The following is a 24,641-nucleotide window of genomic DNA, read 5'->3' as shown; positions in this document are numbered from 1 at the left end:
ACATGAAAGTCTCGTAATGTTGTATGTAAACTGTTGACACTTAAAAGTACAAAGACGGACGTGCTGTGTGCACAGAATAATATCGATATCTGTTCTTCCTACAATTGTCACGTGTGTGTGTATTATATCTTGTAATCTCTAGATGATCTTCACCATGCTCTCAATGATGCATGCGTGAGACGGATGTTAATTTCCTCACATTTTTATATTGCTTAAACATTGGCAGATTTATTTAAGGCACATGAGAAACAATGAACCGGTTTAAGAAAATTGTTTATAGTTATAACGAGACGGATAGTGCTTAAACAAATATATATTTAAACTAGAGCAAAGCTCGTTGCAAAGCAACGAGTGGGTCTTCCGTTAATGTCGAGAGAAAAGCTAGAGGTACCTGTAAGAAGCAGAGTTATTAAGCCAATAACAAGAGTAACTAAAACAATAAGAACAAATCGAATAATTCTTGGTACGACTTAACAAAATCCGAATGAATTTAAGTAAGACTTAACAAAAACCTTTCCGATTTCAAGAATGTCTTAACAAAATAAACCCGAATGTGTTCATGCACGACTTGACACGATTATTTTTGGTAAGAATTAATTTTACATTTAACTTCACGCTATTTTTTAAACCAAGAACGCGGAATCAAAATTTCCGGAAAAATCAAATTTTTAGCCCCAATTTCTCTGTAGTGCATGGTCCGATTTTAAAACGAATTTCAGCGTTAGATTAAACTTAAAAAGTTCTTTGTGTTTGCTAAATGAAGAATATCAAATTATCGCGTTGAAAAAAGTTATCATAAAAAGACTTACTAGCCCTTTTAGCCCCTAATTTGAGGGGCCAGTCCTTTTTTCTTTATATCAAATAAAAGGTCTCACAAATGTAAACACAAATGTAAACATATTTTGTTTACATGTATTCACGAATTGTTAAACGTTTTCGAGATATCTGAACAGCTGTGTTTTAGGGGCCGACCCTTTAACTCCTTATCGGGGCCACCAACAAAAAAAAAATTAGTTCCCATATTGTTAAGAACATTATTTTTAACATTTTGTGTTCTACATTGCTTTTAAAAATATTTATCCTTTTCCAGATATTATTTATGATCTAAGTTTTGAACTTCTGGCCCCTTGAAACCCCTAATTACGTAATATATGACTTAGCTATGGTACTGTAAAGATAAACAGCTGTACAGTGAACAATTTTGCTTCTATAATTACTAACAAATTTTTGTTCAGCAAAGAGTTATTGTAAGAAGATTTTAGAGCCCTCTTATCCCTTAATTTTAGGGGCCAGCCCCTTTTTCTTGATATCAAATTAAAGGTCTTGCAAATATAAACATATTTTGTTCATCAAGTGTTCACAAAGTGTTAACTGTTCTCGAGATATCTGTACAAATGTGTTTTAGGGGCCGACCCTTAAACTCCTTAATTGGGCCATCAACAAAAAATTTAAGGTGGCATATTGTTCAGAACATTATTTTGAGCAACTTTTGTTCTACATTGCTTTTCAAAATGTTTCTCCTTTTTCCGATTTAAATGATGAAAGTTTTGAACTTCTGGCCCCTTGAAACCCCTAATTACGTAATATATGACTTAGCTATGGTACTGTATAGATAAACAGTTGTACAATGAACATTTTTGCTTCTATGATTGATAACAAATTATTGCACAGTAAATGGTTATTGTAAGAAGACTTTAGAGCCCTCTTTGCCCCTAATTTGAGGGGTCAGCCCCTTTTCCTTGATATCAATTAAAGGTCTTGCAAATATAAACATCTTTTGCATTACATTATTTAACAAAATATGTATACATCAAAAGATATTTCAGAAAATGTTCAAAAATTTCGTGGAAAAATTTGGTCCTTTTTTTCAGGTTCAGGCGAGCTTCAAAGCCACGCACAATTTTCATAAGTGAAGGCAATGGGGTACATCTACATACATTTATCTACAATTCCTGAAAATTTCAAGCTTATATCTTGATTAGTTTCGGAGGAGATGCGTGGACAAAATGACCCTTAAAAATTTACAAAATCGTCAATTTCTGAAACCGGAAATGACGTCATAAGTTAAATTTTTAACAACCTCGAGTATTTACGATACCAAACAAGTTCTGAAAATTTCGTGATAATCGGTTGAATAGTTTTTGAGATATAAGCCACAAAAAAAGTCAGAGGAAGAATAATAATAATGAACTAGAGCAAAGCTCGTTGCAAAGCAACGAGTGGGTCTTCCGTTAATGTCGGAAGTAAAGCTGGAAGTTCCTGTAAGAAGCAGAGCTCTTAAACCAATAACAAGAGTAACGATAATAAAAAGATGAAAAAAAAAATCGAATTATTCCTGGTACGACTTAACAAAATCCGAATAATTTTAAGTACGAATTAGCAAAAACCTTTCTGATTCCAAGAACGACTAAACAAAAAAATCCGAATATGTTCAAGTACGACTTAACAATTATTTTTGGTACAAGTTAATTTTACTTCGAACATAACGCTATTTTCTTAACCAAGAACGTGGAATTGAAATTTCCGGAAAACTCAATTTTTAAATCCCAATAATATTGTAATGCATCATCCGATTTTAAAACGGATTTCAGTTTAAAATTAAGCATAAAAAAGCTTTTTTGTTGCTTTATGTTTAATATCAAATTATTGGTGAGAAAAGAGTTATTATAAAAAGACTTAATAGCCCTTCTGGTCCCTAATTTGAGGGGTCAGCCCCTTTTTCTTGATATCAAATAAAAGGTCTCGCTAATTTAAACATATTTTGTTCTACAAGTGTTCACAAATTGTAAACGTTATCGAGATATCTAAACAACTGTGTTTTAGGGGCTGACCCTTTAACCCCTTATCGGGGCAACTAACAACAACATTTTTGGTATCATTTTGTTAAGAACATTATTTTAAACAACTTTTGTTCTACATTCCTTTCCAAAATATTTCTCCTTCTCAAGATAAAAATGATCAAAGTTTTGGACTTCTGGTCCCTTGAATCCCCTATGTAACATATGAATTAGGTATGATACTGTATAGATAAACAGTTGTACAATGAACATTTTTGCTAATATAAATAATAACAAAACATTTTTCAGTAAAGAGTTATTATAAAAAGACTTTAGAGCCCCCTGGCCCCTAATATGAGGGGCCAGTCCCTTTTTCTTGATATCAAATTAAAGGTCTTGCAAATATAAACATATTTTGTTCAACAAGTGTTTAGGAATTGTTAACCGTTCTCAAGATATCTGTATAAATGTGTTTTGAGGGCCGAACCTTAAACTCCTTACCGGGGCCACCAACAACAAAATTTTAGTTTTCCTATTGTTGAGAACATTATTTTAAACAATTTTGTTCTACAGTGCTATCCAAAATTTTTCTCCTTTTTCTGATATTAATGATCAAATTTTTCAACTTCTGGCCCCTTGAAACCCCTAATTACGTAACATATGACTAAAGGATTGTACTGAATAGATAAACAGCTGTACAGTAAACATTTTTGCTTCTATAATTAATAACAAAATATTGTTCAGTAAAGAGTTATTGTAAGAAGACTTTAGAGCCATCTTGGCCCCTAATTTGAGGGGCCAGCCCCTTTTTCTTGATATCAAATTAAAGGTCTTGCAAAATTAAACAACTTTTGCATTACATGTGTTAACAAAATATTTATACATCAAAAGATATTACAGAAAATGTGCGAAAATTTCGTGAAAAAAATTGGTGCTAATTTTCAGGTTCAGGCGAACTTCGAGGCCTTGAGCTATTTTTATAATCGGAAGCATGGGGGTACATCTACATACATTCATCTACAATCCCTGAAAATTTCAAGCTTCTATCTTGATTAGTTTTGGAGGAGATGCGTGGACAAAATGACCCTTAAAAATTTACAAAATCGTCAATATCTGAAACCGGAAGTGACGTCATCATTTGAAAATTTAATTATATGTAGCACCGATCATGCTTTATCAGTCCTGAAAATTTTGTACATAACGGCTGTATAGTTTTTGAGAAATAGCGCTCCAAAAAAGTCAGAAAAAGAAAAAAAAGAATAACTAGAGCAAAGCTCGTTGCAAAGCAACGAGTGGGTCTTCCGTTAATGTCGGGAGTAAAGCTGGAAGTTCGTGTAAGAAGCAGGGCTCTTAAAACAACGGCAAGAGTAACTAAAATAAAAAAAAATAAAATAAATCGAATTATTCCTGGTACGACTTAACAAAATACGAATGATTTTTAAGTACGACTTAACAAAAACTTTTCCGATTTCAAGTACGACTTAACAAAAAAAATCCGAATGTGTTCAAGTACGACTTAACAATTATTTTTGGTACGAGTTAATTTTACTTTGAACATTCCGCTATTTTTCAAACCAAGGACGCGGAAACAAAATTTCCGGAAAAAATCAAATTTTGAACCCCGATATCTCTGTAATGCATCGTCTGATTTTCAAACGGATTTCAGTATTAGGTTCAGCTTAAAAAGCTCTACAGAATTCGTATACGTTTTTTATTAAATTAAAAAATTCAATTTTTCGAAAAATTTGATTTACTTCCAGTTTCGACCCGAAGTGACGGATTTTTATTTCCAGCCTTATTGCACATGTAAATAGCCAAATTTAATAACCACAGAAAATTTCAAGACTCTATCTTTAAGCGTTTTTGAGAAATGTCGCGGACAAAATGACTTTTTTAAAAGTTTAAAAATGACGTAACGTCAAAACGGAAGTGACGTTGTTATGGAAACTTGAACATCTTTGAGGCATTATAATTGCACATAATCCATGCAAGTTTCCAGTAAATTAGTTGAAAACTTTCTGAGTTATGAAGCCGAAAAGGAGTCAGAAAAAAAGTGAAAAAGAAAAAAAATAATAATTAAAAGAAACCGAAGAATAACAAGAGGGTCTTCCGTTGAAAACGGAAGACCCTAATAAAGAAAAAGAAACCGTAGACATTGGAAGCATGGGGGTACATCTACATACATTCATCTACAATCCCTGAAAATTTCAATCTTCTATCTTGATAAGTTTCGGAGGAGATGCGTGGACAAAATGACCCTTAAAAATTTACAAAATCGTCAATATCTGAAACCGGAAGTGACGTCATCCTTTAAAATATTTATAATATGTAGCGCCGATCATGCTTTATCCGTCCTGAAAATTTTGTGCGAATCGGTTGGATAGTTTTTGAGAAATAGCGCTCCAAAAAAGTCAGAAAAAGAATAATAAAGAAAAAGAAACCGTAGAATAACAAGAGGGTCTTCCGTTGGAAACGGAAGACCCTAACTAGAGCAAAGCTCGTTGCAAAGCAACGAGTGGGTCTTCCGTTAATGTCGGAAGTAAAGCTGGAAGTTCATGTAGGAAGCAGAGCTCTTAAAACAATAACTAGAGTAACTTAAATAAAAAGATGAAAAAAATCGAATTATTCCTGATACGAGTTAACAAACCCGAATGATTTTAAGTACGATTTAACAAAAACCTTTTTGATTTCAAGAACGACTTAACAAAAAAATCCGAATGTGTTCAAGTACGACTTAACAATTATTTTTGGTACGAGTTAATTTTACTATAAACATTACGCTATTTTTTAAACCAAGGACGCGGAAACAAAATTTCCGGAAAAATCAATTTTTAAACCCCGATATCTCTGTAATGCATCGTCTGATTTTTAAACGGATTTCAGTTTTAAATTAAGCTTGATAAAAGCTGCTTTGTTGCTTTATAATAAATATCAAATTATTGGTCAGAAAAGAGTTATCATAAAAAGACTTAGTAACCCTTGTACCCCCTAATTTGTGGGGCCAGCCCCTTTTTCTTGATATCAAATAAAAGGTCTCGCTAATACAAACATATTTTGTTCTACAAGTGTTCATGAATTGTAAACCGTTCTCGAGATATATGTACAAATGTGTTTTAGGGGCCGACCCTTTAACCCCTTACCTGGGCCACTAACAACAAAATTTTTGGTTTAATATTGTTCAGAACATTATTTTGAACAACTTTTGTTCTACATTGCTTTTTAAAATATTTCTCCTTTTTCAGATATTAATGATCATAGTTTTGAGTTCTGGCCCCTTGAAACCCCTAATTACGTAATATATGACTTAGGTATGGTACTGTATAGTTGAACAACTGTACAATGAACATTTTTGCTTATATAATTAATAACAAAATATTGTTCAGTAAAGAGTTATTGTAAAAAGACATTAGAGCCCTTTTAACCCCTAATTTGAGAGGCCAGCCCCTTTTTCTTGATATCAAATTTAAGGTCTTGCAAATTTAAACATATTTTGTTCAACAAGTGTTCATGAAATGTTAACCGTTCTTGAGATATCTGTACGAATGTGTTTTAGGGGCCGACCCTTAAACTCCTAAATGGGGTCATAAACAAAAACATTTAAGGTAGCATATTGACAAGAACACCATTTTTAGCAACTTTTGTTCTACATTGCTTTTCAAAATATTTCTCCTTTTTCAGATATTAATGATCAAAGTTTTGAACTTCTGGCCCCTTGAAACCCCTAATTACGTAACATATGACTTTAGTATGATACTGTATAGATAAACAGCTGTACAATGAACATTTTTGCTTATATAATTAATAACAAATTATTGTTCAGTAAAGAGTTATTGTAAGAAGACTTTAGAGCCCCCTTGGCCCCTAATTTGAGGGGTTAGCCCCTTTTTCTTGATATCAGAGGAAAGCTCGTGAAAATTGAATCAACTTTTGCATTACATGTTTGAACAAATTATGTGCACATCGAAAGGTATTACAGAAAATGTACAAAAATTTCGTGGAAAAATTTGGTGCTAATTTTCAGGTTCAGGCGAGCTTCGAGGCCTTGAGCAATTTTCATAATTGGAAGCATGGGGGTACATCTACAGACATTCATCTACAACCCCTGAAAATTTTAAGCTTCTATCTTGATTAGTTTCGGAGGAGATACGTGGACAAAATGACCCTAAAAAATTTACATAATCGTCTATATCTGAAACCGGAAGTGACGTCATCATGCAAAAATTTTACAATATGTAGCGACGATGATGTTCTATCACTCCTAAAAATTTCGTGCAAATCGGTTGGGTAGTTTTTGAGAAATAAAGCTCCAAAAAAGTCAGAAAAAGAAAAAAAAGAATAAGAAGAACTAGAGCAAAGCTCGTTGCAAAGCAACGAGTGGGTCTTCCGATAATGTCGAAGGTAAAGCTAAAACTGTCTCTAAGAAGCAGAGTTCTTAAACCAATAAACATAAGTAAATAAAACAAAAGGAAAAAAAAATCGAATTATTTTTGGTACGAGTTCACAAAATCAAAATGATTCTAGGTACGAATTAGCAATAACATTATCAATTTCAAGAACGACTTAGCAAATACAAATCCGAATGTGTTTAAGTACGATTTAACAATTATCGATATATTTTAGGTACGAGTTAATTAAACTATGAACATAACATTCTTTTCTTTACCAAGAATGTGGAATCAAAATTTCCAGAAAAGTCAATTTTCCTATATCTTTGTAATGCATCGGCCGATTTTAAAACGGATTTCAGTTCTACATTAAACTTAATAAGCTTTTATTTTTGCTTTTATGATTAATAACAAATTATCGCTCTAAAAAAGGTTACTATAAAAAGACTTTGTAGCATAGCCCTCCTGGCCCCTAATTTGAAGGGTCAGCCCCTTTTTCTTGATATCAAATTAAAGGTCTCGCAAATATAAACATATTTTATTCAACAAGTGTTCACGAATTATTAACCGTTATAGAGATATCAGAACAACTGTCTTTTAGGGGCCGACCCTTCAACTCCTTACTGGGGCCACCAACGAAAAATGTTAAGGTATCACATTGTTCACAACATTATTTTCAGCAACTTTTGTAATACAATGTTTTTCAAAATATTTCTCCTTTTCAAGATAATATTGATCAAAGTTTTGGACTTCTGGCCCCTTCAAACCCCTAATTATGTAACATATGACTTTAGTATGGTCCAGAATAGATGAACAGCTGTACAATGAACATTTTTGCTTCTATAAATAATAACAAATTATTTTTCAGTAAAGAGTTATTATATTAAGATTTTAGAGCGCTCTTGGCCCCTAATTTGAGGGGCTAGTCCCTTTTTCTTTATATTAAATAAAAGATCTTATTAATATAAACATATTTTGTTTGATAAGTGTTCAGAAATTGTTGACCGATTTGGAGATATCTTAACAACAGTGTTTTAGGGGCCGACCCTTAAACTCCTTACTGGGGCCACAAACCATAAATTTTAAGGTACCATGTTCTAAAGAACATTATTTTAAGCAACTTTTGTTCACCATTGCCTTTCAAAATATTTCTCCTTTTTAAGATATTAATGATCAAAGTGTTGGTCTTCTGGCCCCTTGAAACCCCTAATTACGTAACAAATGTTTAAAATAAGGTACTGTGTAGATAAATAGCTGTACAATAAACATTTTTGCTTCTATAATTAATGACAAATTATTGCTCAGTTAAGAGTTAAAATTAAAAGACTTTAGAGCCCTCCTGGCCCCTAATTAAAGGGGCCAGCCCCTTGTTATTAAAACAAAACAAAAGCTCGTTTAAATCTTAACAACTTTTGCATTACATGTTTTAACAAATTATCAACAGGTTAAAAGATATTTTGCAAAACGTGTTAAAATTTTGCCAAAAATTTTGGTGCCAAATTTTGACCTCGGGCGAGCTTCGGCGCCGTGCGCATTTTCCACAATGTCAAATACAGAGGATCATGTAAAGACATTCATCTACATATTCCTGAAAGTTTCACTTTTCTATACCCTTTAGTTTCGGAGGAGTTACGTGGACAAAATGGTCCTTAAAAATTCACAAAATCCTCAAAATCTCAAACTGGAAGTGACGTCATCAGCTCAAAATTTTATATTCGCAAGCACGTTTTATGTTCTATCAGTCCTGTAGATTTTGTGAAAATCGACCAAATAGTTTTTGAGTTATAGCTCTCGAAAAATGTCAGAGGAAAAATATAGAATAATAATAAAAAGAAACCGTAGAATAACAAGAGGGTCTTCCGTTGGAAACGGAAGACCCTAATAAAGAAAAAGAAACCGTAGAATAACAAGAGGGTCTTCCGTTGGAAACGGAAGACCCTAAAAAGAATCCGAAGAAAAACAATAGGGTCTTCCGTTGGAAACGGAAGACCCTAATAATGCAACACCATTAAAGTACAGGAACCTTTGATATCTACACTGTGACAGTCAGTGCCCCGACATGAAGATTATAACGATAAATGAACAGAGTGCAAGGGCGAGTGATGTGCAGTTTATCACGGGATAAAATTTACAACGTGGCAGTTTTGTTTGTATTCATATTCACTGTTGCACATTGTCAATTAGTTCAAGTACCTTTCATACAAATGAATTTATAACTTAGGCATCGGAACCGGGGGGGGGGGGGGGGGGAGGGGGGTGATGGGGGCGCTAGGATTTTGGGAATTATTATTATTTTTATTTTTTTGCTTGTCAAGATTTTTAATGATAAGTCTAGCCCCCCCCCCTCCCCCGCACACTGAAAGGTGTTGCAATTGAAAAGAAAGAACAACCTCTCTCATATCTGCATACAAGTACATGTGTATGCTATTTATATTTACTACCTTCTAAAAACTAATGATTAGAAATATCCTACCGTAGATGTGAGTTGAAAGGAATTTTTTTTATTGATTCAAGGTTGCACCTATGTATTGACAGTATTTAAATGAACCTATCATTTAAGACGTGTGAATAGGGCCACAACATTTACAGTTTTGTTCATCTTTTGGTATATTTTTCCCCAGGCTGAAATAAAAATATGGAATTTTAGCTTAGTATATTCTAATATTTAAAAAAAAATTCATACTTGGTGAATATACTGTGATCCTGCATACATAAACAATACCTGAGTATTTAGGGGGGGGGGGGGGCTAATAATGAGTATATATTTTGCAGTATTTCTAGTTTTGGCTAAACAAACCTCACAGATAAACAAGTATCAAATTTTTTTTTTACTAGTTGTTTATGTGCCCTAGGTAGAGAAGAGAAGGTAGAGAATACCATTAAAGATAGCATACTTGTATGCAGATATGCATTAATTTTTTTATCATATCTACAATGTATATATTGGAAATTGATAAAAACAGATGCAAAGTGCAGGCCTTTCTGAAAGGATTTGGTTCTTTGAACATCAAGGTGATATATTAATATATAAAAGGGTTGTCCCAAAATAGCGTAGACATGACACATAACTTTCTTCAATGACCCATTGGCAAACAATATTGAAATATTCCAATCAGTACTTTGTTTAATTCTTGAGAAAATGAATTATTAGTAACAACAGGTTTTGTCAGGCGGCGCAATCTGCGACGTCAGAAATTTCCAGTGTTTACATTGTTACTAACCCCCCAACCCCCCCCCCCCCCCCCCCCCCCATTGTTAAAGTCTGCGATACCATTTACGTTTTATGTCCGACAATGTCTTGGAAAAAATATTTTCTTTGAACATAAGACATGAGTGCACATTCAACTTGTATGTGACTTCTAAGTCAAAACAATTATTAAACGAGTATGAATCACACACAGTTCTTCTGCGATCAGCATTTTCTATGGTGTAATGGCCAAACTTTGATGTCTTGCTTTACAATTGTACAGTGTAAACTAATAATGCTTAAACGAAGCTAAATCCATGTAATAAATAAATCAAAATCATTCAATCAAAGAATTAGTTTAATAATTTCTAACACATAATGGAAACAAAATCTTAAAACGCTTCGTATAATTATTACATATATTGCCACTTTCAAAGATCAAAATGATACTGCAGTTCATTTGTCTTCTACGTATGCTCATATGATGGTCCTCCATTAAATAAAATTAAAATAAAGACAATCAAATCAAAGAACAAATATGAACACATATGACTGTCTTGAAATCACAGCTGCATTCACAACTACATAAATCACAAGGAAATATAAATGTCTGCCATATTAGTAACGTGTCGCCCACCGCCTACGATACAGAGTTTCTTTTTGTTTTTACTGACAGATAGTGCTGTAGGATTACTACACACTTCAATTTTTCTGATTAAAATTCCAGACTTGCTCAAAACATGGATAAAGTTTGCTCCCTTTTCACAAACGTATACATTTTTTGATTCATCCAAAATAAGCCCAGCAGCCCCTTTCAGTTTGTCGTCATTTTTATAGTCAAACCGAGCATCACCATTTCCCATGACACTACATACTCTGTTATTTTGCAAATCACTGTAAAAAATAAGGTTGTTGTTATATGCAGAAACGTATCGTATGTCTACCCCTTTGACAGTTAATTTTCTCACCATCTCAAAATTTTTATCAAACAATACGAGTTTGTCTTCCCCAGCAACCACCGTTATCAGCCCCGTCATGCAGTGGCACACACCGTGACATTTTAATCCAACACTGACTTTCTTGTGTAAGGAATAATCAGTTAAACTGTAGACACGAAATTCCATTTCTTTAGGAAATGTAATCACGCATTTGTTATTTGGAATAACAGAAATATCGTACGGTTTCTGATCAAGCGAAAAATTTTTCTTCAAATTCCCATCAAGCGCGTCGTACACGCAAATATCTGCCGTCCCTTGTACTTTCTGATCCAGGAAAATTATCTCATTTTCGGACTTCCAGTCACAACCAGTCACATGTGAATATCCAGTTTCTAATTTTATTGAATTTGAGAGTGTAAAGAGTTTTCCATCAAACTGGAACGTTTTTGATGTTAAAGAAGCATCTCTTGTCTGTGCAGAACATAGATTCAGCTCACTGACCCAGCGGTTGCTTAAAGCAAACTCTCGATCTCCTGATATATTATCGTCACTACCACATTTGATTCGGGTGCCACACAATGGATTTTCGTGCTTTTGCAAAGAACAAGCCTCCGTTATGTTTCCAAAATGGTTCAACTTGCAAAACGTTTCAAGAGAATTTACAAAGGTAATAGAAAATGTATTTCTAAAACCCTCTTCTCCCTCACTCAAAGTAATAACTGCATTGCTTAAAACTTGCTTAACTTTCTTTACTTCAAGGAAATATCTTGTATCTGAACCGCCTCGAAGTGCAGACACAATACCAACAGCGTTTTCTAGAATTGATTTCATTCGCTTTAGCGCCATAATCCTTTTTTCCATTTCCTGTAATTTATAAAAAGTTATCTTATAAGAGTTCGCCATTAATACATCGGTAGACTCAAATACCCTTTTTTTAAGATTTTGACTTTTCTCATCAGCTTTGATTTGCTCCTCTTTAAAGAATTTTTCAATTTCACTTTCGACGTCAGATGTTTGCTTTTCTTGGCTGTGTAGAGTCTTAAGCATTTTCTTGAACGATTCATATAATTTGGTTACTTTAGGTTTCACAAGCGTGGAGACTATTTCATTTTGTATGTTTCCATGTTCACCTTTACAAACGTCAATATGATCAAGAGACAAACAAAAGTCGCAACAAACACTTTCCCTCTCGCTGCACAATTTAGTATAACGTAGATTGTGCTTAAAACAGAGTTCTGTTGCTTTCGTAACAAGACTTGGGTCCTTTTTTAAGTCATCAAGACTGTAGATTTTGTGTTTGTTTAACACAGGAAAAGAAGAATGAATGTTTTGACAACTGGTACAGAAATGGTCGACACAATCAAAACACCAGAACATCGACAGTGTAATTTGCCCTCTATTGCTACAAGACATACAGACTGGAGAGTCCAACCAATACTCGATATCATACAGAGCTTTGATTACTTGTTGAACAGGTGCAGACTTTTCCCAGTCATTTTTGGTGCCATCCAAATTGTCAAAAGTAGTAGTGTATGAACACAACGGACATCTTACTATTATCTCGCTATTACCTTTGCAGTTTTCTATCTTTTCTTTTAAACACTTTTTGCATAAAGAATGCAAGCAATGCAGTGTTTCGACCTTTCGAAAAGGTTTTTCACAAGTTGCGCATCTGAATAGTTTTAATAGGTTTGAAGTCCTTTCCATCTTTCTCTTTAGATGACAAACATTTTAATTAACGCGATCCCTGTAAATAAAAATGAAATTAAATCTTATTCAACGTTTGTTACATTTGTATCCAAACCTTTATATTTCAACCGAACGGACCTCACCTCTTTTAAGAGTAAGACGATTAAATGAAGTTGAATAATAGATAATTCATGTTTTTTTCATTTTTTTAAAAATTGCACAATATGACAGTACATAAGACCTTTACAAATGCCACATTGATGTCACATTGATAATGTTTCACCGATTTAGGTTGGGCGAATAATGCTATGGGTAGCATTCAACTTTAATTTACCTTTGAATTACGTAAATGTATATGACGCATTATTCCATTTATTGGCATATTTCAACTAGAAAATCACCTCATTACATAGAAAAAATATACAACCACAGAGTACACTATTTTTTTTAATTATGCCAATAGATTAAAGTACACAACAAAGAACTATTAAACCTCATTTCACTGAATACTAACTCTTTGACCTTCAAATATTGGTCAGGCATTACAAATAGTCAAATTGAAGTGACGATTTAAAGAATTGCAAAAGTGTTTGAATATTGTACAAACCAAATAATAAAGGTCTAAAACCATGATTAAAGGATTTTCCTTACAATGTTAAAATCGAATAAAAGAAATAGTTTGCGTTATTTTAAGTTCTTTTTTAATTAAATATTATGCAGTGCGCTGTAAGATCAATTAAGGATTGGTAGACAGTTTAATTCCGAGTATCTTTAAAACGAAACTTAGACAACGAGGTTAAAAACTATATAATAATATATTATATAGATATATATATTAATAGAATTAAATCAATATTCCGATGCATAGATTTTACCGATTGACGAACGCAAAAAAAAAAAAAAAAAAAAAAAAAAAGAAAAAATCAATGCAGTAATAATAGTCTTTCATTATTGAACATTCTAAAACGCCGTCTTGAGTAAGCGGTTCTGCTTGTTAAACTTGCGAAATCCTTGACCTAGATATTGAACAGACAAAGCAAAGCGGAGCTAAGCTCATTCCATTCTTAACAATATATTTAAATGTTCCTACTTGATTCTTAAATCAGATAAGATTTGAAATATCCCATCCAGAAATATGATGTCAAATAGTAAATAATGTCTTTATCGTCTCAAACAGCCTCGGAAGAATGCCCAAATACTATAATGCATTTTTTTTTTCAATTATACAAAAAGTATTAGACAATTTTAGTAAACATAATTTTCATTTTTCATATTGTCTACGTGACCGGTCAGCAGAGGATGCTCACTCCTCCTTGGCACCTGATCCTTTCTCTATCTATTTGGAGGTCCCTGTTGCTCTGCTTTGCATTGTATATCGTTTTACGGATGTTTTTAGATGGCTGACGGTTTGTTATTGTCATTTTTTTTAATTGTTCCAGATTAACTGATATTGAATTAAAAATGTCTAAGAAGGTTACAACAATACAATGACTGTACCTTGTATATTTAAACACATTATATTTAAAAACAGATTTGCTTTCGTGTTTGCTATTTCTTTGTCGACTCCCGGAATATAATTAGAACTTCTCCATTTTCGGTACACAATTCTTTTTCTTGTTGACTAGAAAAAAAATCCGAAAGCCCCATTATATGGAATTAAATTACCTGCTATACAAGTTGAACCCCGACGAAGGAATTCTTCGGGTTCATGAAACATATATTACTTTCGTATTTCGTAATGTGACTGTTTAAAAATCAAACCAAGCACATCTATATCATATAATCACTATGTTAAATAGATATACATTTTTTTCTAAACATAATATACAAGAAGGATACAATTAATTTTGTTCAATAGTTAATCAATAACGTCAAATAAAAATACCTTTTTTCTGCACCGAGTCATTTATAATTTACAATGAGCTACCTAGGTTCATACCTGATAACCTGCTTGCTCTGTCTGGAGAACTTACCTCGTTATCTCCCTGTCATAAATAGGTTGCCCGATGCGTATTGTGTATTGTAGCACAGCGTAATACCGTTTTGCACGACTATGTGGACGATGATACTCTTGAACAGCTCTATTCAATACCTTTTAAACATAATGGAAACGAGCCAAATTCATTTCCACATAGTTTTTAACTAATAACCATTTCGAAAGAGAAAGTCATTGTTCACTGATGTAGGAATAATTGGAAAACGGGTTGTCAATATTAAAGAAAAAAGAGCTTATAAAAATGTTTGCTCAAAACTCGGTCATCTTGTACTGCAGCTACTTATTGAATTGAGGGAACTATATGGGTCTGATATCGTATATTTTGAGACAGTTCGTTGGTGGCAAAAGAAATTTCTGTTTGATACAGGCAAGGCAAATATCTCCAAAATCAGGAAAAAAGGTGAATGTGATGCAAATACATGATGTTTGATAAATGTTGGAACATATAAATCGCTTTGCTGGTTCATTTCCTTTTGAAGGGTATTTTGGTATTTAGAAAGTGTTAAGTTTTCTGTCAGATGAATACCGCATCCAATTTTATTCAAAGATGACCAAAAGCGGATATGAGTACAAAGCAATAAGCATTTGCTAATGCCCCAGTCACACATTCACGGATCAACTCCACGGTTCTACTACGGAATATTTTCCACGGTTGACACCGGAAAATCTAATGATACGGAGTTAGTACGGATGCACTACGGAATGGATACAAATTGATACATACTTCTACGTTCTAAATCGGTTTAGTAAGTTTTTTCTAAGGAAGTACTACGGTGGTTTCATCCGTAGTTGAATTTTGAACATGTTCAAAAATTGTCGCAGCTATACAAGTATTGCTACGTTTGGATACGATAACAGACGGAAAATCTACGGGTCAATTCATGTCGCCACAAATGATTCCGGATAGCTTCCGCTGCTAATCCGGAATTTAAAGCTGAACACAGCTCGTAAATAGGCACTGTCCGCCATATTTCTCTTTAATCACTGCTGTCCCTACAACCCTTATATAAGGGACAGACCTCTAAACAGTTCAAAGTACTTCGCTGTAAAGGTCTCACCTGTGTGGACGTACATTTTGCCTCGCCGTGTTACTCGGTCGCGATGAAATTATCAAATTTTACGCACCCAGGAGAATACAAACATCAAATAAATTGGTCAATGCATTATTTACGAACAGAAAATGAACATAAGATAAGAAAAAATGCATAAAATCTAAAGACCACGAAAGGAATACTACATGTCGGCCACGAGTTTCAGGTGTGCAATCGGGTGTAACGAAATCGAAGGGTTTATATACCAGGTATCTGTGTGACGGTGCCTATATACGAGCGGTGTTCAGCTTTAATCCCTGAATGTGTGACTTGGGCATAAAACTGATTCCCAAATCCATTAAGACAATATTCAAGCAGTTTTACTAATGAGGAAACCTGGGTTTGAATTATTAAGAAAACATATATTATAGTTTTTGTTAATTACATATGGTTTAAAATTAATTGTTTTTCTTTTGTTATTTTTTTTCACAAAAACCTCGAAGCGACTTCCTTACTTCTAATTGCAGACATACAATTAGCATCATGTGAGATGTTTTAAGGACATAATATATTTTAGAAAGGAGTTTAGTCAGGGTCCCATCCTTGTCAACTGCCTTGTTTTCTTTAAATGTGAAGAATTATACTGCTTTATATATCTTGGATCTTGATAATTAGATGGAAATAACAGTTTTAAAAATAGGATTTAACTAATAATAAATTTCACAGTAAAAAGAATCAATAAAATAGCTATTTTTTATTTGGCAAACGTATTTTGTAATAATTTTATTCATTTAAGTAAACAGTTCCCCGAAAATCAAAATACCAGGACAACGCCCATGATTTCTTTTAAATTTAATTTAGATTACTTTAATGTTTAACTGATTCGAAAAAGGATAAATAGAATGAGAGTTATCGACTCAAGCGTGAGTGTGCTGAAAACAACAAATGTCAACTTGGCCTTCAAAACAGCCTTCCGAAATTCCAGCCAGCCTCAATACAGCAACAATAATATACATTAATGCAGCATAATTAAATGCATTACTATATACATTTATTGAACCTAACAAGCACTGATCGGTTTCAAAACATTTTACAATGATTGTAAAATATAAACATGCTTTAAAAACATGCAAGAGTCCAAATAAAATTATGGACCGAATCTTGGCCTGAAATATAAACTTCACTGAAATGAATTAAACAGCTCTCGGGCGAATTAGTATGTATTATCATAAAAGACCAAATTTTTTTTAAGTTTTCTGAACTCATGACTAATTGCAATTGTAAATCGCTAAGAAAATTATGTTTATTTATTTCAAAAATGTTTGATGTTGTCTGCTCCTTTTAGTTGTTTTCCTTTTATGATCCTTTATACTAAAATCTAACATAAGAAGTGATTCTATAGTCTGTTCTTTTTTTTTTTTATTTATATTTTTTCCCTGTATGAAAATGTACCTGTTTGTCTGTACCTCTGACGATTTGTATTTGTATGTATTATATTTATGTTCCTCTTGTACCAAATTATTTGGTTTGAGTGAATAAACTGAACTTGAACTTGATCATACCTGACGTGGTCATTCGGTCATATTCTGTCACCTATCGTTGTAATTATTCTTATGGTCGTGGGAAGTAATATCTTTAAACTAAATAACCAGGGATCAACTCAATGTTTTCAATATACTGACGAATGACGAACGTAGACTGATCTAAGAAGCTGTCATGACGGACTATCTAACATGGGAAATACTAATCATTTCACTGCTTGTTTTCCTTATCTATTTCTCAGAGCGGAGGATATTGCAAAATCTCCCTCCGGGTCCAGTGGGGTTGCCTGTTTTAGGAGTCTTGCCTCGGTTTGATTTTCGCGATATTGAGAGGTACCGCCGGTTGCGAAAGCAGTATGGTGATATTTATAGCCTGAATCTTGGTCTTCAAAAGGTAGTTGTCGTCTGCGGGTATGAAATGCTTAGAGAGGTTTATGTTGTCAATGGTGACGCCAAATCCGATCGTCTGCAAAATTACCTGATGAAGGAACTGTCAGAAAACGCGGGTATGTACATGTATAGATATATGTCATTAAATTATCGAAGTTTTCTGAACTGCCGTGTTTTACCTTGATTGCATTTCTGTGTTCCAAGTACATGCCAAATTCACTATCTGAGGACAAATCTATTTTGTTGTTGATGGTGTTGATGTTGTTTTTTCTGCCATGCATTTGAACAAAATAATTAAAAACTGTGTATTTTATTTACATTTTATGTTTATGTACTTTATATCAAAATATGTTCTGTTTGTCTGAACACACTCTCCTATAAATATGTATACATGTTTATTCAGACTACTCTAGAATACATCCAGCTATATGAAATTTAACAGACAGATTAACACTTGTTAAAGACATGCTGATAAAAAAGGATTATGTTAAATACGCTCTCGAATAAATTACCCCCCCCCCCCAAAAAAAAAATAATAATTGAGAATTGCTTTTTTTTTTAATTTTGTATGTTTTAGTCTTTAAAATCTGCACTCTTTAAGAATCCAATGCTGGCATCTCTCACCTCACTCCCCGAAGAAAAAAACCCACAATTACATGCGAGATGTAACTTATTATTTCTGGTAAACACTGTTATACACTGTTTTCGTTTAAGCCCTTTTATAAAAATAAGCACTCTTAGAAACATTATTCTCCTTCAGGTCTTCAATATAGTTTGTCCAAACCTATCTATATGTCAAAGGAGAAAAAATTGCCTCATTATGCTCATATGTAATTTTCTTAAATAAAGGCAAAATATCAGCGGATCCTTCTAATCATAAACTGATGCTGTTTAACATCGCTATGTCATGTAAATAGATTTCGAGAAGCGTGTTCAATGTGACTTTAAAAACAATCTACCTTCGCCTATGAGAATAGACAATTTGTAAGTTGGTATTATCACGGGTTTTAATTCTGATAGTTAAGTTTCTTCAATTCCTAACTGGTGAAAATTTGGCTATAAATTAAACCACCTGATTTGTAAACCAGTCTTGCCCGATTTGCTTCATCAATTCATGAACATATCGCTTAATGTATCAAAGTCCAAACATTCTGTTCATTTCTTCTTATTGTAAGGATATACACACAATCCTAAACAAAATTCACTGTTTCGGGATACAAAATCATCGATAATGCGTCCAACATTACAATAAAAGTTATCACTAATCGGGATGTGTCATATTCATTGACTGTTGTTTCAAATTTATCAAAATCACGGTAGATTTGCTATAATAAATCGTATAAGAAGGGGTCGAGTTTATATGTTTAGATAAATCATCCTTTGAAGAAAAAAATCCGTATGCGTAATGATTAAATTGAATCTCTTTTTTAAAGCATCCATTTTGAGTATTATTGTTTATTAGACCAATTAACTTTTATTTTTTAAATTTTATGCTTTGTAAATTATAATATTGCTAATAGTTATGTAATATTGCTTTATCAACAATTACTTCACTTTATTTTGTTAAGTTCTAAATTAAGTGTTTCTAAAGAGTTTTCTTTAAAGTTATCTTATTTAAGTTGGTCCGATTAAAGTTAATTTAAAAATTTAGATTGTTATAAAGTTCAATGCCAAAGTTTGTTCTAAACACAAAAAAGTATTTATTAAATTAATTAATATATACAAAAGAACAAAGTTGGACTTTTACCAGAACAGAGGAAATTCTGACTAAATTCGTCAGATTTAGATTTTCACATAATTTTATTTTTGGTAGTACTTAAATATTCAAAGTTAATTTTATTTGTTTGTCAACATACTTAAGCATATTTTCTAATGGTTTTTTTACCCACATTTTCATTTAGATAATTGTATGGCACACACTACAAAAAAATTGAAAAATGCTTAAAAACGATGAAAAACATCTCAAATTTTTTATCATGACCTCATATAAATTTTATGCCAGCAGAATATAGTCAGCATACTCAGTTTTATACTATAATTGATCTAGTATTATCATCATTTTTGTTGTTGTTGAATTGGATTAAAAATGGGTAGAAATTTAAAAATTGATAGAGGAAATTCGAATTAAAATATTTATAAAAATGTGAATGAAAACTTAATACTTTGTATCTATTAAGTGTCACTGCCATTCATTAACTGTATTTCATTTAAAAAAGAGTTAAGCAATTTGTATTATTTTACAATTAAGGAAATCTCAATTATAGTGTAAATTTTTTCGGAGTTTTCTTAAATCTTCAAACAATATTCAATGACCATTAAATCAAAAAGGAGGTGATTGGCCTACTGTTTTGGAAGTGAAAATAACACTACCTTAAAAGGTCTATAACACAATATATGGTTTTTCATTATCATCAGTGGATTTTTTGTCATTGTGAGTAAACGTATACCTTAATTCTGTTTATTATGAAGTATATCGAAAGTTGTATATAAAATTGTAACCTAAATTGTTACATAAAATTATCATAAAATGTAGTGTACGGTTTGGCAAATGAAAAGTGGTCAGTTAAAGTGTATATTACTATGTAATCAAATTGATAATGACTTAAAAATATGCTTCATTTCCAGGGGTGGTAGCTACTTCAGGTCCAATATGGAGGGAACTACGGAACTTCTGTCTCCGAACACTTCGAGATCTTGGATACAACAAACACTTTATTGGCAATCGTGTTCAGGAGGAAATCCCACACGTTCTTGATGAAATTGACCGTTATATTGGACAGCATTTTGACATCAAATCTTTGACCCGAATGAACATCTCTAACATCGTTTTTTCCATAGTGTACGGCAAGCGTTATGATTATCAAGACCCGAGTTCATCACATTTATCGCCAACATGAACACTCTATTTGAAAAAGGCAGCTCTACTGGAGCCATTAATTTCTTTCCGTTTCTTCGCTTTCTGCCAGGAGACTTGTTTGGTGTTAAGAAGTTGAAAGAATGCTATCAAATTGAGGTAGAGTTCAATAAGCAGAGGATCAAAGATTACGAAACCTTTTAAAATCCACGAGATCCCCCACGAGACTACATAGATTCAATTTTATTCGCTCAGACCAAAACCGAATTACTTAACGGTGAGCAGATAATCAAACACAAGTTTACTTCTAATAAAATCAACAAAAAGGATATCAAAATAGCTTATATTGTTGATTAATGATTTTGGCCATGTCATTTTTTAGGGGTTTTTTTAATCACATTTTCTTTCACGGAACAAAACGTTGTCATCCAGTCACCTTTCACTAATCCTTTAAGTTAGATTTTAGAATCACTTAATAGCAAAGCTATCTCAAGTGTTTTTTTTCCTAATACAGAAACTCAAGTGTACCACCACATTAGTGAGATGTTCGCCGCAGGCACCGACACAACAGCTACCGCACTCCGATGGGCCCTGCTATACCTCATTCATTACCCTGGGGTTCAAGACAAAATGGCATCAGAAATAATGCAAGTTACGGATGGTACACGACTTCCGGTCATTGCAGACAAAGTCAATATGCCATACTCTACTGCAGTGGTAACTGAGGTTTTGCGCATGGGCAATGTAGCTCCGCTTAGCCTGCCTCACGTGACCTCTCAAGATATCACAGTGGCAGGATATTCCATACCTAAAGATACCACACTGATTCTATCCTCATTCACTCATGATGCTGAAATGTTTCCGAATCCTCATAAATTTGACCCGGGGAGATATATTAATTCAGAGGGGTTCTTGACAGGTCAGGAAAAGGTCCTGGCATTCTCTTTAGGTCTGTAAACTATACAACATATTATTAAAATTACAGTCTTATGAGTATTTGGTATATAAAATACAACTTTACATAACCTCATAAAATTAATTTCGTTCATAAATCGATTTCTCAGATACGTATTTACTCAGTGCCACTCTTCATATTTTACAGGTAAAAGATCCTGTTTGGGTGAATCATTAGCGATTATGGAGCTTTTACTTTTTCTTACTTCTCTTGTTCAGCGGTACAAATTTTTCATGAAGGACTCATCCAATCCGCCATCTTTGAAAGGGATTTTCGGTTTAACTTATTCTACAAAACCCTATCAACTGGTTGCAAGCAAGCGAGATTGACAATGTTTTCAAACACAGACTGTAAATAGGAAAATTGTTACACTGAAAACTACAAAAAATATAACAGAAGCAATGTTTTCCTTTATTAGAATAATATATCAAATATGTAATAATTTAATGGTCATTATGATGATGAGATTAAATGCTTTTGCACGCACCAGTGCATGTTTGTGGTTGCATCATTAAAGGAGGTGAGCATGGACAAATTATCAAGGGCTCAAATTTGTCTGTTTGATGTACATAATGATATGTGTAAACTATTTAGACACAGCTTTCCCCAATAAGAAGATATACCAATTAGAATAACTAAATCTTGCTATCTATGCGCGCTGCCATATTTTTAAAATCATTACCTCCCTTCTGGGTTATCTCCAAGCATTTAAGAGAGGGCAGCACTGATGCTGACGTCAGTGAGACACATTGCATCTTTACACATGCTTAATAACAGAGATGAAATGTCATCATCAAAATGTGAATTGAAACTTAAAATGGATGTAAAGAGTCATTTTGAAAAAGGGTTTATGGAGAAAGATTTTGGATCTCAGAAAGATGCATTTCCTATCATCTGTTAATGTTACATGTAACCAGAATGGAATGTCCCTGGATCAGTGTTATTGTGGCCTATTTTTTCTTCCACTCGGGAATTTCTTAATTTGTTTGTACGAGTTTGAACATAATGTATGCTACTTAAATGAGGTGTATTGCTCAGCATCCTGATATTCAAAATGTGACTTATTCAGTTCTGTTATCCTTCTGACAGCATAAACGGAACCGTCATAGGTATCATCAAGATCTAATCTAAGATAAAAACAAATCAGAGAGGAAGGTTTGTAGAGCTATACATAAATAAAAAGTAACGGAAAGAAACCCCACAAAGAAAATGAAATTACAGTTTTACATTTATTTGAAATCTACAAAGAGCATTTTATTTATGTTAACACTGACTAACACATCTCCAAACAAACATCTGAAATGCGATGGTCTCATATTTCACAAATTATCTTTTTATTTTTTGGACAAATCATGTATAGTTACTACCTAAGCATTAAAGGTTCAGTTATAGAAATATACTGAATCCTTGTCCACTAATGACAGTAAGACATTTTGCTGCACATCCAGGCACAATCTTTCTTTGTAACTTTTATCAACTCTGTATAAACAATGGCCCAGTTTTATCAATAACCCGGTCACCAGCAGCAATGTGGCTTATCTACGTCAGAGAACAGATGAATGCTGGGGAAAAATGGATTATCTCCATAAACCTTTCACTGAGAGTGTTAATTTGATAAAATCTCACGATTGAAATAAACAAAAACGTTACATATATCATTTCTAAATTTCAAAAGACTTTTAAGATTTAATAAGCAACAATTAATTTTTCATGTTCACTTCCTTTAAAAATATGATTTTGAATAGCATAAATATCGATAAAAGATTGATACACAGAACACTACAATAAAAGATATAGTACAGGAGCATTGTTCTCCTTCGATAAAAAAATATCAATTTATGGTCGTTATGTAGATTTAATTTAACACTCTTGCACTGGCAAGTGCATGCTTGTGTATTAGTTAAATAATAAAATCTAAAACACATGGTAATCGTTAAAACATTTTCTACTGTATGTTTTAAGAGCATGTTAAACTATGATATTGGTTATGCCGACATATAGTCTACAAAATATCAAATTAAATGAATTTCTTCATATATATTTGTATGCATTATGTTTTATAAACAAACATGAAATCACCCCCTAAGGTAAAACAATTTATATTTATGTATTAAAATTCAATAAAAATTTATACTCCATGCAGTGTAGTTGCAATTATTCATTCTTATGAACATCCATTATCGTGTTAAGAAGAAAACACATCTAAAACAGTCGGTTGGTCCCAAAAATACATTTGGAATAAAACAAAATTCCGTTATGACCCATACTATTGTCATCTAGGTAAATCGATCGAATATTTGTTTCGATATTCTTGACGTTTAAATACAAATAATGTATATCAATGGCAAGTCACAAATTCATTAGTGGCAAACTTTTCAAATTTTGTAAGTAATATATACTCTTCAGGATGACATATTTATCGTTAAATAAGAAATTGTAACTAATTTATAGCAATCCATTTTGATATCTTATTTACGTTAAACATCTGTATACAGGATATTTTTCGCCTCATGTAATTTTTGCACGTAACCGCTTGCATTCGGCTTCATCCCGACTTAAAATCGCCCTAACAAAGTTGTGTTTAAAGAGAGACAATATGAGACATTGTAATTCGTCCAGTCTGAAATTCGCCCGCTGACAACGAGGGAAAAGGGGCAAAAATGAAATATCATATCTTATATTTTCTAAAAGTATAACGTCAGAAACACTATTGTAACACTGTGTAATGTTTAAACCAGGATTGTTAAATTGATTTAGGTAATGAAAAAATATTGGCCCAAATCCCGTACTAATATTAATCTTTTATCAACAATGCAATCATATCGATCACATGTGTCAGCTTGTGGAACCCAACACATACTTTCTTCTAGTTAACCCTTAGGAATAGCAGAAAAATAG

At 32.9% G+C, this 24,641-nt stretch overlaps 2 protein-coding genes and 1 long non-coding RNA gene across 3 annotated transcripts in view; 1 reads left to right on the top strand and 2 right to left on the bottom strand.

Moving 5' to 3' along the window:
- LOC105328313 (protocadherin Fat 4) overlaps positions 1 to 24,641 on the bottom strand; it is a 235,002-nt gene that overhangs the window by 92,845 nt on the left and 117,516 nt on the right. The gene's annotated exons all lie outside the window — the stretch shown is intronic.
- On the bottom strand, positions 10,694 to 15,222 carry LOC117683159 (uncharacterized). Its single transcript, XR_010713558.1, has 2 exons — positions 14,950 to 15,222; positions 10,694 to 13,034 (listed from the first exon to the last, which is right to left on the bottom strand). It is a non-coding gene; the product is annotated as an uncharacterized lncRNA (long non-coding RNA).
- Positions 17,963 to 22,383, top strand: LOC105324728 (cytochrome P450 2D20). The gene is given in 5 exon segments (XM_066083436.1): positions 17,963 to 18,050; positions 20,560 to 20,799; positions 20,802 to 20,984; positions 21,303 to 21,737; positions 21,891 to 22,383. Coding segments are annotated over 5 exon segments (1,128 nt in total). The 3' UTR covers positions 22,073 to 22,383.

The sequence above is a fragment of the Magallana gigas genome, chromosome 4, assembly GCF_963853765.1.
Source record: "Magallana gigas chromosome 4, xbMagGiga1.1, whole genome shotgun sequence".
NCBI lineage: Eukaryota > Metazoa > Mollusca > Bivalvia > Ostreida > Ostreidae > Magallana > Magallana gigas.
Note: the sequence above shows the minus strand (reverse complement) of the source record. Positions and strands in the feature narration are given on the sequence as shown.